This window comes from Stegodyphus dumicola, chromosome 10 (assembly GCF_044657685.1).
Source record: "Stegodyphus dumicola isolate Sdum_Otavi_A_Nest chromosome 10, ASM4465768v1".
NCBI classification, from domain to species: Eukaryota; Metazoa; Arthropoda; class Arachnida; order Araneae; family Eresidae; genus Stegodyphus; species Stegodyphus dumicola.
Window position 1 is genome coordinate 63,384,064 of NC_140777.1, and position 18,752 is coordinate 63,402,815.

Below are 18,752 nucleotides of genomic sequence, written 5' to 3' on the forward strand. Positions count from 1 at the left end.
TTTTTTTTTGATGGACATCGAAACATGCTTTCGTTTTGTAGATCCTGTGGAAGCTCCAGAATCGGAAATTCTTTTTGACATAATCGAAAGTTCAAGCTTACTTTTATAAAATTGCTCTAACAGTCTTCAAAAAAAAAAAAAAAAAAAAAAAAAAAGAGCCTGTACCAACTAGAAGATTAAGGAACAATGCAATCTGCAACGTAACCTGAAATAGATAATTTTAGCTTAGCTAATATCGTCCGTTACACATTAAACGCGTATGTGTAAACGTAGAAAGTTTGTAGCTTTCAGGTCAGGATTATAGATCATTCCGTATTACGGATATTCGGATTAAAGACTTTTGATTGTATGTACATTTAACTCGCTGAGCAGTCAATTTGACTGCTGTTGGCATTTCTAGTATTAAATAATATAAGTTATATAATAATTACATAAAAGTATGAGATATATAGCCAGTGTCATAACTTCTTTTTTATTGCAGTGACTATCATGGGGAGTGACAAGTTTTAACATTTTTTTTAAATTTATTTTCTGATGGCTTTCAGCTCTTTTTACTTCCGCTTTGCTTTCTAATTGAGTATAATAAATGAGACAATTTCAGAATTCGTTATTACAGAATGCCACAGTTAAATATATTCATAAAAAAATGACAACCTCATCCCTCCCTCTTTCCTAGATTTGAGAGGTTTTGCAAAAAAAATTCTGTCAAATGCAAATGCCTGACGTAGAGTAGTTCTCTGATCAGTGCTTGCAATTTAATTTTTAAACCATTATGATGATCTTTAAGAGTTTTTGTTTGTGATGCAGTTCAACAATTAGTAGTTAAACCAAGTATCTTATTAAATAATGTATATATGTTCCTTGCATTGTAAAAAAACACCAGAACTTAGAGCCATCAAATTTTTCAACACTCATAGTTCTGTAACATATGTACTTCAAAGCCAGAATTTTGAATTTGTTTCATATTTTGGGCAAATTTAATGGCACTTGGATTAATAAACTAGATGATTTAAAAGTAATGTTTACCACTCAACAAAGTATAAGATATTTATGTTTCAAATTTAAATAAGAAACTGATATAAAAAAATATGTTACTACCAGGCATTTGTTTTTCAATTTTAGTAAAAGATTGATTTAAAAGAAGTATTGCCTTTGCTCAGTATAATTTTATTTAATATTCCATCAGCTAGTTTTACCATATGGATAAGCTTAATATATTTTTCTCTCAAATTTGTTTGTTATCGACTTACTATTACATCTATTTGTTACTGATGAACAAACGAATGGTTTAAAAGTAATAAATACAATTGCTTTATCTATTTTATTAATTACTAACCGAACTGTTAAAATTACTCTAACCAGGCTTATTTAAAAGCATTGCATAATTTTTTATAGCAGTTATTAATGCAGTTGACCTTGTCCATTAGCTAGTATCGATAACAATTTCAGATATTAATTAATTTTATTGTGTTTTATATGAGTGGATTATTAGAGCTAGTTAAAATATTTTGAAAATTAAATAACTTAATACATAAAATTAAAATTTTATTACTATTTAAATATGTTTCAAACTTGCTACAATAAGCATTTAATATATTTCATTCATGAATGCTTAAGTTCAGCTGCCAGTTGTTAACATCTGCTTTGAAAATGATTTTTATGTTCCTGTGAATTTTTTTATTCTCTTTTTGCAGCTGTATTTTTTAAAGTCAATTTAAAAATATTGGTGATATTTAGTACAGGTATGCATCTAATGCTACTCTAATCAACCACTCAATTCTTCAATCATTTAAAATCGAAATTCCTTTTGCATAAAATAATAAATTTGAACGTATATTCTGTAGTTTTAAAACTTTTATGTGTCTATATAGGTTTGAATTTCCAGAACAGCTTAACTTAGAGGAGTTTCTAAAAGATGAAGAAGATTCTGCTCCACCTGTATATACTTTACATGCAGTTCTAGTTCATAGTGGAGATAATCATGGAGGCCATTATGTAGTTTTCATAAATCCAAAAGGAGATGGGAAGGTAAAATAAAAATTCCGTTCTTCAAATAAAGTATATTATTGTGTAAATTAAAAAAATATAGTAATAAACTATGATGTCTTACAGTGGTGTAAGTTTGATGATGATGTAGTATCTCGCTGCTCAAAACAAGAAGCTGTTGATCATAATTTTGGTGGTCACGAAGATGATATCACTGTAAAACATTGTACAAATGCTTATATGCTTGTTTACATAAAAGATAGTGCAATAGGTGAGTAACTTTCTGAAATCATTTTGTATGATAATTGGATTTATTTTTTCCACCGAAATTATATAACTAAATGGCTAAGTTTTTTAACCCTTTCGAGACAGTGCACCTTTGTTTAAGTCGTCCCCTCGGGATGGATGGGAGTCGAAAGCAGTCATCCCACAGGCCGTGGACTTTCCATCTGCTGAACTAAACTTTGGGGGGGGGGAATCACAAACAAAAATTGTACGTTCTAATGTCATAATTTTTGGTGGTATTTTAGATTATTAAGCAAGCTATCGTATATGTTTAATAATCTTTTTCCTTGCTTTACATGAATATATTTAAAAAAATTGCTTACTATGAGAAATAATTTTCGGAAGTGTTATTGAAATAATTCTGAAGTTTTAATTGATAAAATACATTAATAAGCTTTTTAATTAATTAAAAAATATAAGAAAGACTGTTTACAAGAAGAAGGAATAAAATCTTTTTCGCATGAACTAGATGGCAGATACTCAGTGAGCTCAGCCTCTGACAAAATGTCCGCATGCGAATCACTAGAAATTTCGATCTCTAACTCTTTAGAACAATCATCACTCTAAATCAGTATCACTAATTGGCTCATTTACTATTCATCTGATAAATAAGTCTTAACAATGATAATCTGCTTGTCACACCAAAAACTCTGAGTAAGTTTCCTACTTTGTGGCAGCCCATTAACAGTAGGATAATAGGTTTAAAATTGCAAATTTACAGCTTGCTTGGTGAAAGTCTTTGTGTCAAGAAAATGCATTTTTTGTTCTATCAAAGTAGGTATGGAATTGTGGCAGCCACAAACTGTATGTAAGAAATAAATGCTTAAATAAAATTTGTAGTGATCTTCACTGTTCTCCATAATAATAAACTGAAGTTGAGGCTTTCCAAAATAAAAGCAATGCAAAGCAAATCTCGCATAGTAACCCTTAAAGACTCTACATGGTAGGGGAAAAAAATAAATAAATAAATAAATAAATAAAAAAATAAAAAAAATAAAGAAAGAAAAGATTAGAAGGGATATAGAAATGCGAATGGTGTTTACATTAATCCCCCTGTTGCAACAGCTGACACTAACGTTTCACAGAATGAGATCAGATTGAAGGTCAGGATCCTAAAACTGTATTCATTTAAAAAATAATGGATACAGGATACTATATAATGGTCTTTAATACATTCCGGGACATAGGAACAAATATGTGACAGCCGGGGGTAAACGAGAAAAGGCTGTAGCATGCCAGCCGGGAATTGTGTTTCTTGCTGGCACATTTGCATGACAGTCGCTGCAAAAGGGTTAATGAAACTTTTCTTAATTCTGTGTCACAGTGTCCCATAAATAGAACTTCTCAATATATAGCTTTTCATTTGTTGGAGATGGTAAGGCAGCAAGAAACATAATATTCATAAATATATGCAGACTAGTTTTGAAGAATTAAATGTAGCTTCTTCAGCTGTAGAAGTGCAAATTTATGACTGTTGCCCTGACTCTTGTTGCCTTAGTACCTCCAACAATCGTATTTGGCATGTTATTTTTAAATTCAGTACTACTTTCATGTTTGGACGAGGTGTGGTTTTTCTGCAATCAATGTTTAGGAATCTATAAATTGAAATAATTGAATCTATAAACACATTATATCTAAAATGCAGTTTGATATTCAGTTCCTAAATCTTTTTGAATTTAGAACAAACCATAACTGCATCTTATGTTTTACTTTTTCTGAATTTTTATTGCTGTGTTTGTTGCATCAAATATTTTTCAGGGAGAGAAAATCATTGCAATTTTAGTATCCTTATGCTTTTCGTGATTATCTGTAAAAGTGAAAATATTTTTTTCAGCAAAGTAATATATTTTATGTTTAAATATGTAGTAATATATTTTAGTGTTTACTGTGTAGTGATGTATTTTAATGTCTAAGCATGCAGCGTTTATTTTAATGTCTAATAATGCATTTTATGCCTAATGTTCCTTTGTAAAATGTGGTTTTAAGAGAACTGCTTTTTAAGTATGCTGTGCTTTTTGTGTTAGTTGCAATATGTTTTCATAAAGAAATTTCAGTGTTGAATAAAATGATGAAATTTATCTCAGAAAGCCACATCAATTCATATAAATATTTTATAATTTTAAAAGGAAGTTGCCGTATGTTCACGAATACCACGCTCAGGTTTTTTAAAATAATTTTAATCGGAGAAATTGAGGTGTGCGGGTTACACAAAACAAAGCAATATAGGCTAGGTAAATGCAAGTTGGTCCACATTAGTTATTTCTTATTGAAGCTGCGGTATCCCCAGAAAATATAAGATTATATGTTGCTACTGTAACCTTTCAAATAACAAATCTGGGCCAGGGATTTGTAGAGGATATACTGGTACTTTCAACCAAACTGTTATTCTTTGAATGGTTTTTGCTAAACATGGCTTCTTAGCCGTAACATAGGCTGCAGCACTGGAGCTCAGCTGATAAGGAAGAAGGAATTGCAGTACACAAACCAGTGCTAAGACAAAAGGGGGGGGTTGTTTTTGTCATTTCTGAGCCAGTGTCTGCTTGCAGGTGACTGAAGTTGCAGCACTTGGAGAAAAAACTGATATCGTGAGGACAAAGAACCTCCAAGGTCCTTAGAACCCTCTTTGGGGAAGAAAAGCAAAGCGTGTACTTCTTCATTGTCAATATTGCTACAACAGAAGAACATAGAATAGTTTGATTGGAAACTGGAAATAAAGAAACACAAAACAGCTGAAGTTATTGTTTAACGAATACAATTTTATATAACATGCTTAAATTAGCAGTTTTTTTTTTTTTCTTTCTGCTGTAGAATTAAATTCTACTAACTGATTAATTCCTTCTCATTAAAATGTTACTGGCATGTGTTGCTATGTGCTTAGGCTGGAGCTGCAGGTGGTAGCTCCCATTTCTTTCCGGATAACCATTGATTAGGATCATATTTGTTTCTTTATGCTCAAAATTCAGAAAAAAGATTTTTTCTGTAAATTAAGTTTTCAGTGGGCTTGATGAAAATATGCATGCCATATCCGTGGACATTTTTTCTTTTTTGGTGTATCGAGAAAATATCTGGTGCACGTCTTATTCGGTGGGACTTGGTTATTTGTGAATATACGGTACGAATGAAAATCATTCTCAAAAAAAAATTTCTAACAGAAGTACAGTGCTGGCAAAATAACTGAAAAAAGTCTCCCTAACCTTTTAATTTTTTGAATGTATCTTTATTATAATTTATTTAATTTATATATTTGAACATCTGTCCCATAAAAAAAACATATGGTTGAAGTATTTTAAAAAATTGTACAGTGCATTTTAGAATGAATTGCATTGAAAGATACGTATATGAAGAATGTGAATAAGAAGATATTTTATAAAAATGTTGATAGAATTTTGATGAGAGAAATTTTATTGGGATTATTTGGAGAAGCAATTTTAAGAGTATTATAGAAAAATAAGAAACTAATTATTTGGCTTTCAACATTTAAAGTGGTAAGCTAATGTGAATTTCCAATTCATCATCAAAAACTGATAACAGAATCCATTTTGACTTTTTTTGTCAAAATGGATATCCATCTATATTTTTAACTATTTTGGGGGGGATGTCTGTATACATAAACAGAATAAAAGACTCTTTATTCCAAAATGGATTGTAATTTAGATTTTTCCTGACATAAGAATGCAAGTACATATGTATCTCATCTAACTCAAAAATAATTAGCTGTAAAAATTTGAAATTTTACATATGGAATTGTTAACATCGAATTGCAGCTTGCTTTTTTATTGCAATTAGCAGTACGTATATACACTGGTCATAGAAACTAAAGGAGTGAGAAAAAATATTCTCACCAAATTAATGTTGCAAACAGTGCCAAATGCTATAATTATTTATGTTAATTAAATACAATTGAACACAAAATTCCACTGTTGCATATGTGTTAGTGCCAGAAATATGCAAATTTAGTGACTGACAATGTGGTGTGCATTGGACCCATGATGGAATTCTGATCTGTAGTGTTGCTTAAAGTGAATGTAATTTCTAAGAGTGATCATTATTCAGCAGTTAAGGCTTAAAAGCATCATTTCAAAGAAGTCGAACACAAATAGAAATCTCCCAAGATTTGAATATCTGTCAGTGTCATAACAAGAGTTTGGAATAGCTTTTTAAGCATAGTATCGGTGATTAGACAGCGTGGTCAGGAACAACCATAAGCAGCAACTTCCTCAGAAGTCTGTTTGTGTCATTGGTGGCTCGGAGAAACTGGGAAGCGACTGCAAGAAATTTGATTTCAGATCTTCAGGCTGCCACAGAACTTGAATTAGCTGTTCTACTGCTGCACGAAGGCTCAACGAAGTTGGACTGTATGTGAGGAACCAATGGTTTGCATCTCGCTCACACAAGCTTCCAGAGGGGCACATTTAAACTGGTGCTATTGTCATGTTGAATGCAACCAAAATGACTGGGCTGGATATTGTTTACTGACGAATCCAGATATAGTCTGAACAGTGATTCTAGATGTATTTATTTTGATGTGGAGAAAGGAAAGAAAACATGCAACTTGCCTCCTCTTGTCTGAAACATCCTGTTTCTGCTAACGCAGTTTAAAAGTTTGAAGAGGAATCACCACAAATCGCCACACCAAGCTTCATATCTAAGGAGGTTCTACAATCGCTCTGAGATATGTGGATGAGATATTGGAACCACATCTTATAATATTTAGGACTGCAGTTGGGCGAGAGATTTTGCTAATGGATGATAATGCTCATCCTCATTAAGCATATGTAGTGTCAGAATACTTGCAAACAGAAGCTATCACTCGAATGGATTGTCTACCTTTCTCACCCGACTGCATGTGTATGATGCCTTAAGGTGCCAAATTTTAGCTCACCAAATTCTTCCCTGAACCTTTCAGGAGATGAAAAATGCACTTTTAGAAGATTTAATTTTTCTATCATTTTCCAGTTTCCATAAATTTAATTTCAATATTTTTCAAATAATCAACAGCCAAACATTGTAATTTAAGTTAACGCTCATATATGTTAACTAACTTAAATTTCTATTAATAATTTTTCATTAAGTATCAGTTACGTTTTTTTTCTATCATCCTATAATTTTGATGATCAGTATATATACACTCCCATTAGCCAGTTTAAAAGTCCTTACCCAGCCTTTATTTTGCAATGGTTGGTCATAGTCATATACTTCCAGTTGTAGAAGTGTTTGAAATGACGAAAATATTCATGTTTTGTAAATGTAAAATTAAAAAAAAAAAAATTGATATTGGACAGGTAAAAATTTAACTTTTAATGTTGTATCCTGATTATTGTATTTATATTTAGAAATGCTCTTTACTCATTATGAAAAAATTAAAATAGAAGAAATTTGACGAAAATGTACGACACAAATTGTCTGTGGTACTTAATTTGAAAACTTGGAAATTTTGACATCATTTTCAACATACTTTGAGGAATTAGTTAATTAAATTAGAGTAATTTCAGAAAATAAGTTTAAATGAAGTGCAGCATAAAATGTGTTTATTTAATAGGCTATACAAGAAAATCATGTGATGTTCATATATTTTCTATAATTATGATTAATTTTTAATTGGTGGATTTGGGCCACTAGGCTTTGATAATAGGAGCACCTGATGTAGCTTTTCCTTGAATAAATAGTTTGAGATTTTGATTATTACCTTCTTTATTATTTTTATTGTTTGTCTTCAATAGTGGAAATAGGATCAGACTGAACTGTTTATCCACCTTTTGGCTTCAATAAATAGGAAAAGTTTGGGCTATCAATTGATTTTGGAACTTTTTCATTACATTTAGCAGGGGCTTCATGAATTACAGGAGCTATTAATTTTATTTCTAATGTAACTAATATGCAATCATATAGAATATCTATGGAGAAAATCCAATTATTGGTGTGATCTGTTTAAATTCTCTTATCGTTAATGCCATTGCCAGTGTTAGCTAGAGCTATTGCAATACTGTTGACTTATGGAAACTGTAATACATCTTTCTTTTAGCCTGTGGGGAGGCAGGGATTTGATTTTGTTTCAGCAAGTTTTTAGGCCGGAGAGGGCCATCCTGAATTCTGTATTTAAATTTTACTGAGATTTTTAAATTATCTCTCATGTAACTAGTGCTTCAGTAGCGTATCATCACATTTCATTATTTAATGTTCATCTTAATATCATATAAAAGATCTTTCAGTAGCATTACTAAGTTAATTACTAAGTTAGACTGATAAGTTAGACTAAGCATTACTAAGTTAGACTGATTTATTTATTCTGTATTTTAATTTCGCGCAATTAATGTTAGCAAAAGGAATTTTAGTAGGGTTTTTTTTTATTTTAAACAACTTGAAGCAAGAAAGTTGTATTATTTATAATGTGCGACTTTTAATCAGTTTATTTTAAGGAGCGTAGACTTAGAAATTTTAATGTTAATTTAAAAGGATTGTATGATTGGGCTTGCTTTAGAACATTGATTTTGTTTCAAAGTCAAGCAGAATTATTTTATGTACTTTTTGACTTCTGATTATTGGTTGTGCGAATTCTAGTGACTAGGCAGTGCTGTAAGAGAGTATTCCCCCCCACGAGTAATGTAAATAAACCAGTTTCCTTTAAAATATTATCCATGAATCAATATGATTTCCTTTTGTTCTTATCCTTTGCTGTATTCAAAATAATCCATAATAAATGACTTGATCTTGAGTACTGATATGTGGAGTTTGTGGAATAGTAATTTCCTAATAAAATACTGGGATTTTCTGCAGTTTTTAACATATTGCTTAAAAAAAAACTGTATTGGTTCTTATATGGAAACAAAATATATTAGGAAAATTTTTACTTATTAAGGAGGAAATTGGTCTTTAGAATGCCAAATGTTAATTAACCTGCAAATTTGAGAGACTAAATAACAGTATTGGCCATAATGTGATAATAAAATAATTGATAATTACTGAAAAAATTATCAGTACTGTGCATACTGTATAATAGGGATAATCAATAAAAAATACTAGTAGTTCAAGTGTTATGATGGTGCACAATAATTAAAAAAAACTATGAAATGGTAAATTCCAGCCAAAAAACAAAAATGCAGTATAGCCATTGACAACTAAATGGCTAGAAAGCATTTTGGGAGCTTCATTAGGTGAGGGATTCATCTGTAAATTTAGAAGTGAGTTAACATTTATTTGTAACATTTCTTTGTAAAATGCTTCATTTGTGAGGTTTATTTTCATTATCAGCGTCACTCCATATTATGCATTATAACTCATGAAAGTAGTAGGTTTCTTACTGAAATATATTTTAAGTAACCCCGAATCAAATTTTTTCTTTTGGAATATTAATGCGTTGTTATTGAGCATATTTAGATGATTTCTAGAATACATACGAGTTAAAAAGAATTTTTATGGAACCATAATAAGTTTTTAATTGTGTTAAGTTTTCATGTTGCAAATAAATTCATCTTTTTTCTTTCATTAATATTAGCTGATGTTTTGCAACCTGTAACCGAGCAAGATATTCCAGATCAGTTAGTAGAGAGACTTCTGGAAGAAAGGTATTTATTCTAATATTCATCCTTTCGTTGAAAATATTGAAATTTTGGAAAGAGGCTGTTTTAGCCAAATAACATGTTTTTATGCCAACATATTTTGATGAATCCTTTTGACCAGTTTTCTGTTCTTTCAGCAGTGTAGAATAAATTTTCAGCACTAAATAAGGTACTTATATGTTAGCGTTATCACCTTGATGAAGTTTACAGAGAAAAGAATGATTTATAATTGTAAAAGATACTTATTATACACATACATATTACACAGGCATATTTTACCTTTTAACTAAACATTTAAAAGAAAAAATTGATAAACCCACTTACACATGTTTCTTTTGTTTTGGTGGAAATTTCTTGGCTATTACTTTAAGAAGAGATTCAAATTAATTGTCCTCTATATCAATTTTTTGACAAAGTACTGTAATCCCGAAAAAATTTTACTGCAATTCCTTTTAATGCAGGCAGATCCCACAAATACATATTTTTAAGACAAAAAATATCAGTATCTATAAAAAAAGTTGAATTTAGAATACATATAAAAGTACGTATATTAACACGGTGACATTGATTGTTAAAACTGAAGAATTGTGATGCACAAAACTTTGGCGTTTTCTCCTAAGGTGGTTGTGATAATATTTAAGCACCTTAAATGATTAATGAATATGTGTTTCTCAAAGCTGAGTGTGAGTCCAGTATATGGTAACATCTTAAACTTTTTTCTATATATAAGGAGTTGAAATGCTTATTTAGTCTTTGTGTAAGGAAATAATTATAAAATTGATCCTTTTTGTTTAACTATGCATTATAAAACATGCAATATGATTGATAGGCGTGTGTCTTGATTGTTGATATTGTTGAATTGTTGATGTCGTGTGTCTTGAATTGATAGGTTGTTGATCGACTCTTATTGATGATACAAATCATATCCTTCAGTATGGTATTATAGAATGTAGGGACTGTGAAGGCAGTCTACCTTTTGCTTGCTAAGAAAAAGTGCTGATAATTGTTATTGGGGCTAAATATAGGACAGCTTGATGATTCATAGATCTGCATTCTAAAAACCATTTGATCAGAGCTGTTAGCTTTCTGCTACAATTTTAGGTTTCAGTCTGGTGACTTGGGTGCTGTCCCCCACACCCAGTATCATACACATGGCAGTGATAAAGTAATTCCGATTATAATTTTATTATGAGGTGATGCCACCAAAGCATAATACCTCTAAGTTTTAACCAAAAAATACTGGTGGGTTCATGAATTTCTGTATCTTGAAAGATACTTTATTCAAATAATTTTTTCAGAAGTAAAATTTATTCATGAATAACATAATAATTTATTCATGAATAACTAACCATGCACTATTTAAAAAAAAAAATTAAAGTGAACACTTTCCCCTTTGAATATTATGCATTAAATTTGATTGTTTACTCATAACAATAACTAAATAAAAGATAGTTGCATTTTAATAATTTATTTAATATTGAACACAAAATTTATTTTAAATATATTTATATGTAAATAAAACAACTCTGCAAGCAGATAAATGATAGGGATTTAATTCTGTGTATTAATATTATGTAACGGTTTAATATCATGTATTAATCTACCTTATTAATGGAATATGCTGTGTGTATTTCCATAGGTATCGTATATTGCAATATTTTTCTTTTGAAGTGCTCTGTGCATGTCGGTGGTTTTGATTTCCATAGTTTTTCTAATAAACTTTCAAGAGTGTGCGCTGTTGCAATATTAAAGTTTATTTTGTATTTTATTTCAATACTTTTGTGAGCTAATGACATGGTTGTATAACTTTTAATATGGTATTACATTTTAATGTTTAATTCTTTGAAAAAAAAATACTGCCGGAGAATTCCAAACAGTGCAGCCACGCTTTTCTAAATGAGTATGAAACGACCCAAGCAGTGCGATAGTGTTCGTTTTATTTTATGTTAAGAAATACCAAGCGTCGCAATAGTGCTTTGCTTATTGTACACTGCGGAAAAAGAGACCTATATCTCCTGTTCTACTGGCTGATTGAGAAAATTCAAATTGCGTTTTTCATGTCTTGAAAGCATGACTTAGGATATATGTTAGATTTATATATAGCATTGGTACTTTTGGATTTATATACAGTCAAAAGTCCTTAATTCGCACACCCATAATCCGGACCTCAAAGCTAAAAACTTTCTGCGCATGCGCCGCGTTGACACATGCGCATAGGCGTTTACGCGTGCGCGTAAGACCTTTACGCGCACATGCGTGTGTGCAAGTGCAGAATAAGTTTTCGCGTGCGCGTTTAATGTATAACAGACGGTATAAGCTAAAACTATCTAATTATCTATTTCAGTTAATGTTGATGATTGCGTTGTTCCTTAATCTTCGAATTGGATGTGGCTTATTATTTTTTGCAGACTGTAAGGGCAATTTTATAAAAGTAAACTTGAACTTTCGATTATGTCAATTTCCGATTCTGGAGCTCCCAAAGGATCTACAAAACGAAAGTATGTCTTGATGTCCATCAAACAAAAAGTGGAATTACTGCAAAAAATGGATAAAGACATGAAGAAGGTGACAGAGAGGTTAGTGAAAACGAAAAAATTTTTATTGACAAGTTAGTCGATATTCTCGGCACAGCAATTATGGGACTTGAACAGCGGAACTTTGTAACTGAACAAGAAATTATGTCTGTTTATAGAATTAAAGTGAAAGTATTATCACATAAAACGAAACAACTTACATTGAAAGAAATGTTTAATAAAGTAAACAAATTAATATTAAGCTTCTTTTTTTGTAAATTTTGATACCCTTTAGATCATAATTGTTCTTTATTTCATAAATTACGGTTTCATATTTTTAATTTTAGAATTTGTGCATGCCGTCTTACGAGATTTAAACTGATGATCTATAATCTGGAAAAATCGATAATCCGGAATCGCCGAAGTCCCGACAAGTCCGGATTAACGACTTTTGACTGTATAGCATTGGTTCTAATATAGGTACTTTGACACAAAAATCGGACTTTTTCTGAAATAACATACCAATGTACATATTTCGATTCTACGACTCATTATGCCTAGATATTAAACTTTGTAAAATTTGTGAGAAATTTACAGAGAAATTCAAAGATTTATCTTGGCACAATTTTTTCAATCTGCGCCAAGAATAATTCACTTGCTGAACTTCTTAATATATGGGAACCAATTTTTCTCTTCTCATTGTGCCTGAGCGGGAAAAAAGTCACTCTGTTATGTTTTATCGCTTTCAGCAAATATTCCGAATATCAAAATGCGCCAATATATAAATTCATGTATATATTCAGAAATTTTGAATAAAAACTTAATTTTTTGCAGGTGTTTAGAAATACGTCTACTTTAAGATGATGGTAAAAATTTTATAGATTATAATTAAAAATTTGTTTTAAAATTATTTTAAAATACAAATTTTAAAAATAAATCATAAAAAATGGGTGAATTTTATATGGAATTAATTTTGAAATGTGAAAGGAAGAATTCAAAAAAAATGTCAAAAAGTTTAATAAAAAAGAGAGATTATTAAATATATACCAAACTCAATTAACATTGAGGAGCTAAAATTGTGAGAGTTAATTTTTTAAAAACTATTTTAAAAACTTGGCAGTTTGGCATAATTTGCGTCGTAGAATCAAAATATGGGGGAAAAAATTGGTATGTTATTTCAGAAAAAGTCTGATTTTTGTGTCAGAATACCTATATTAGAACAATGCTGTATACAAATCTAATACATATCGTAAGTCGCGCTTTCGAGAGACAAAAAACGCAATTTGAATTTCGTCAATCAGCCCAGTAGAACGGGATATAGAACTGTCCCCCATTTTTAGCGGAGTGTACATCGATGAATCCCAATTGGAGAAATAGCGCTTCTTGTATTTGTTAGATAATGCAATTCTCGTCTTTTTCTTATCACTCCGTCATATTTATTGCAGTTTGCAAAGCAATCAGACGCATTCTTGCGTAAGTATTTCTCATTGTTAATAATTATGTGTTTCAAAATGATTAAACGAAGCAACGCAAAAAGTAAGTTATTGTTTAACTTTTTAAAATTTGTTGTATCCCCAAAAAGGTAGAATGAATTGAAAAGGAAAATCTATGAGCGTACTCACAAATTAATGAAAGAATTGGAATCATTTGATACAGCTATTTGGACGCCAGTTACCATTTTAGAGATGAAGGCATTTATAGCAGTGCTGTTGGAAATGGGAATTGCAAGAAAACCCAATACACGTTCGTATTGGTCCGAAAATTCCCGTAACATACTGTGGTTTCGGAGAATGTTCTCTCAGAATAGATTTCGACGAATTTTGAAATATTTTCGGTTAATTGATAACTCTTTATGTTTTCCACATGGTCACGTTACTTGTGATCCCTGTGCAAAATTTAAGCCACTTGTTGAACACACTACTAAAGTATTCAAATTACATTATAAACCACACAAAAAATTATCAGTTGATGAGTCGCTAGTTGGAATGCCATGTCATTCTAGCATAACGCAATACTTGCCAAATATAAAGCATCATTGTTGGGAAATAAAATTCTGGATGCTGTGTGATTCCGTTTCAAAATATTGTTTGGCATTCTCTTGCTATAAAGATGCAAAAGAAACAACTACTACTGATGGGAAAAAAAGTTTTGGGCTCGGATATGATGTGGCGGTAAATTTTTTAAGATAGTAATTGTTTTAATAATGGACATCACATTTTTTTCGACAGTTTCTTTATTAGCGTAGAATTAGCCAGATATTTATATTCTATGGATACTTATTTAACTAGAACTATTAGAAAGAACAAGAAATGTATTGCCGATAACTTGAAACAAACTAAAGTAAATGAGGTGAAATATTTTCGAAATAATGAAGTATTATTCTGTGCCTATCGCGAAAAAAAAGAGTAAAAAATCCTGTATTATTAATTTCAACGAAATCAGAAGAGCAAAATGTGACTATAACAAAAAATCGACATGGCAGAGAAATACGTTCCACAATATCTGTTATTATTCAGTCTTACAATGCCTTCATTGGTGGTGTCGATGAATCGGAAAAAATGCTATATACCTATCTAGATGAACGAAGATCAGTTAAATATTGGGAAAAGGTAGCCTTTAACATAATCAACCGCATGGTTTTAAATGCATGTTTAATCTACAAGGAAAGAGTTGAGTAAAGCAATATCTCAGTTAGATTTTATGTCTAGTGTTATTTTTGAAATTGAGTGTCTGTGGATGAATGAAAAGCAAGCACATATTTGTGTAAAGGAAAAAAACATTTGGTTTAATAAAATTGCCTCAATGTAACTTGCGACAATGCGTAGTTTGCAGTACCAAAAATGCTATAAAAAGATCACATTTACTTTGTGTGCTCTGTAAAAAAGGAATTCATCCAATATGTTTTGATAAACACCAGTGTTACAAATTATAATTGTTACTCTCCATTTAAATTGTTTGTTCATAACACAAAAATATTTTAAATTTGTAATTCATTATTTTATAAAATGTATTATTACATATGCATACTGTAAATTTATAAATATTTCAAATTTTGTTTACTAAAAATTATTGAAGAAGATAACAATGAAATAATTTTTTTTGTAATGTATTATTGCATTATTATAGTATTATTCTATCTATTGTAAAATGTACTATTTACATTAAAAGGAGTTGTGTGATGTACTTGCTTCAGTAAATCTGAGCACGCAACTTCGGGAATCAGTAACACTGCCAGTTGTCCACAGTGTTTGAAATGTATTGGGTTTTCTTGACATAAAATCTCGTGCTGTTTGGGACTCAAACGGTTAATGTCATCTTTTATGTACAATTAATTGGCTTTCAGTCACTGAATTCATTACTATAAATTTGTTCCTATGATATAACTAGCTAATTGTACATTATTATTAGGCGGCAAGAAACTTTACGAAGGAAAGAACGTAATGAGGCTCATTTATATATGAATGTTCAGATTGTTACATCCGATAATTTTTGTGGTCATCAAGGAACAGATCTGTATGATCCAGACAAAGTTAGCTACAGGTAGTATCTTTAATAATTTTCATATAAAAATAGTAGCTGTCTGAAAATATATATAAAACATTTTTGTATTGTCAGATATTATTTGAAAATACTTTTATATTATCAGGTCTTTTAAAGTAAAAAAGATGACATCGTTGCGCGAGTTCATAACACTTATCTCTGAGCAAATGGTAAATAATTTTTCAGTGCTTTTTTTATCCCATGCAAATGGAAAACTCTAATGTTGAATTATGTTTTTCATCCTCATTCATTTCCATGAAAAGTAAATTGTTCAACAAATATATTTTAGAAATATCCTGTCAATATGATCCGACCTTGGCCCCTGATATATCGAACGAACCAGACTTGTCGACCAGTAGCTGTAGATTTAGAATTAGACTGCACCAAACACGTAAGTGTAGCATTCATTTATTTAAAACGACATAATCACAATTAGGTTATGCAGCTTTTTAGTTAAGTTTAAAATTTCATCAGATTGTTATACTTATGTTGGTTTCCAAGGAAAAAATTCCTTTTATTTTCTGGAAATACTGTATTCTTCAAAGGTGGTATTTTGTCATTATATTTTGCATCTTTCATGGCTGGTATAATAAGAAAATCATCTTTTAAAACAGGAAGCACACAATGAGTGAAAAGTTGTTATATAATAACAGTTGAAAATGTATGTTTATTATGAATAATAAGATGGAAATAGTAAACATTAATTAAGCAGTTAATGAGTAATCACTAAGCAGCTGTGTATTTAATAATTACTTACATAAAATGCTTATGGGAATGTATTAATTTTAAATGTTAGTAAATGTACACAAATTTCTTTGGTGCTAAGTAGGAAACAATGTAATGATGAAGAAATAGTAGTGAGAAAAAAATGCTGATATACTATTTGGAACATATAAAAAGATTAAACAGTTACCGATTTTTTGTTAATTGATATTGATTTAAATATGTCTGAAATGTACTGCCATTTTAAGTAAAGTTTAAACAAATATGATAAAATATTTTCAGACCATAAATTTGTGTTTTGAGAAATGAAATGTGTTGTGATTATTTGAATTAAATAATCATTAAATTTGATTAAAATGCATGTAAAATTTTTATTTGAAAATTTCATTATTAAATTTTAAACACGAACAACTTTTCATTTCCGAGTGCTATATTAATCTGTAGAATTCTTAGGAGGAGTTTTAACTGTAGTTTCCCCCCCTCTCTTGCCTTTGAAAGATTTGAGGTTTTGATTGATTGTTGTAACACTGAAAATAATCCTGTGCTGATTAATAATAATATGCAAGTTGCTTTCTGCTTCATATGCAAATTGCCTTCTGCTTGGTGTAAAGTTCTGAAAATATTAAATTTTTTTCTTTTGAAAGCAGTAATATTTTTATTATTTTATACAAGATATTTTCCTCTTTAATTTTTTTAGGGAAGGGGGTGGATGGTAGTCAGAGAATAATTGTAAGAATATAATGTTTTCTTAAAATAAGCATTGTTTGAGGATAATACCTTTTTTTTTTTTTTTTTTTTTTTTGAATAGCTAATTGATATTGCTGATAATGCTAGTCCATGGACAGTGTTTTTGGAAACTGTTGAACCAGATTCTGGAATGCATTGTCTGCCAGAGTTTGATAAAGAAAGTTAGTATTCGCTTTTGTTATATTATTTTACTCTTTTATTGCTCATTATATTTAATACTATTTTTTTCTTCAATTTTTATGCCAAAACCTAATTTTTTATTCAACTATTTATATGTTAAGAAGTATCTAAGAATCTAGCTAAATTAAAGTTACTTTGTTGGCTAGATTTTTACTTGAACTGTGAAGCGACTAAGTTCATGTTTATCAGTAACAAGACGTTGGAGGGGTGAAAATACTCTTTTATTCAACTTAAAAGTATTTACAGTTGGCACTCCTGGTGCTTGCAGATCTGACACTTTTGGCAGCAACTTAAAACAAATGTAAAATTAAAACTAAGTCTAATTGAAATAATTAGCTAAAGCCATACAGAGATATTTTATGGGTTGGCTCTTGACCCTATCACCAGTGTAGACTAACCAGCTATTAATATATATGGCCATAAAATAGTAAGCTTAAGTAGCAGAGCCAATGTGTCTGAAAGGCAGAGCATGCTCTGTCTGAAGTAACTCAGACACCGGCATAAATAGTATTTTTCTTCCTACTGTGCATAACATGCAAAACTTAAATCTCATTCTGGCAAGAAAGCATGGGTTGAAAACAAGAGCAGTAGGAAAGGTTGCTTCAAAATAAAATTAACTGCTAATTAAATTAAATGAAACCTACATATCAGACTGGAAATCCTTCTACTTTTTTGTTAGCAGCATTTAAACTGATAAGGAACAAGAACTTGTCTTCAGCACAGGACAAATTAAAGTCTTCTTTTAAAGAAACTTTGGATAATAATTTAAAAATTAATCTAAAAATTATTTACCAAGAGAAATAATTTTAATATAATTATTATTACGATTAAAATTATTATTAGGATTTAATAATTTAAAATGTTTTTTACACATTCTTATATGTTTTTTAGTCAAAACATTAAAAAAGATTTCAGTTTACTTAAATTTAAAACTGCATAAAAATTTTCTTGTTTGCATATGAAGAAGGCTGTAGAATTCTGATAATGCATGCATATTTATTTGGTGTTGGTGTATTTAATTATGGCAAAGCACACTAGGGCTATCTGCCTAAGAGGAGGGATGCCTTTTGTGGAGGACTTTCTAAGGGAAACTGGCTCGTATACACGTTACACATGGGGAAAACCACGAAAACGCCCATGCAGCCAGCCCGTTCGCGGGATTCGAACCTCGGACCGAACTACCAGTGTTCAGCGACTTTACCGCTCGGCCGCTGGTAGGCCT

General features: G+C 30.5%; 1 protein-coding gene across 4 annotated transcripts in view; it reads left to right on the plus strand.

Moving 5' to 3' along the window:
• The window catches only part of LOC118189049 (ubiquitin C-terminal hydrolase 7-like), a 166,462-nt gene that overhangs the window by 60,974 nt on the left and 86,736 nt on the right, over positions 1-18,752 (plus strand). For all 4 annotated transcript variants that reach the window (XM_085824998.1, XM_085824999.1, XM_085824996.1 and 1 more), the window contains exons 14-20: positions 1,872-2,028; positions 2,113-2,257; positions 9,764-9,833; positions 15,749-15,880; positions 15,987-16,050; positions 16,170-16,271; positions 17,412-17,511. In XM_085824998.1, the coding sequence (XP_085681124.1) occupies positions 1,872-2,028; positions 2,113-2,257; positions 9,764-9,833; positions 15,749-15,880; positions 15,987-16,050; positions 16,170-16,271; positions 17,412-17,511 (770 nt within the window). The remainder of the gene's footprint in view (positions 1-1,871; positions 2,029-2,112; positions 2,258-9,763; positions 9,834-15,748; positions 15,881-15,986; positions 16,051-16,169; positions 16,272-17,411; positions 17,512-18,752) is intronic.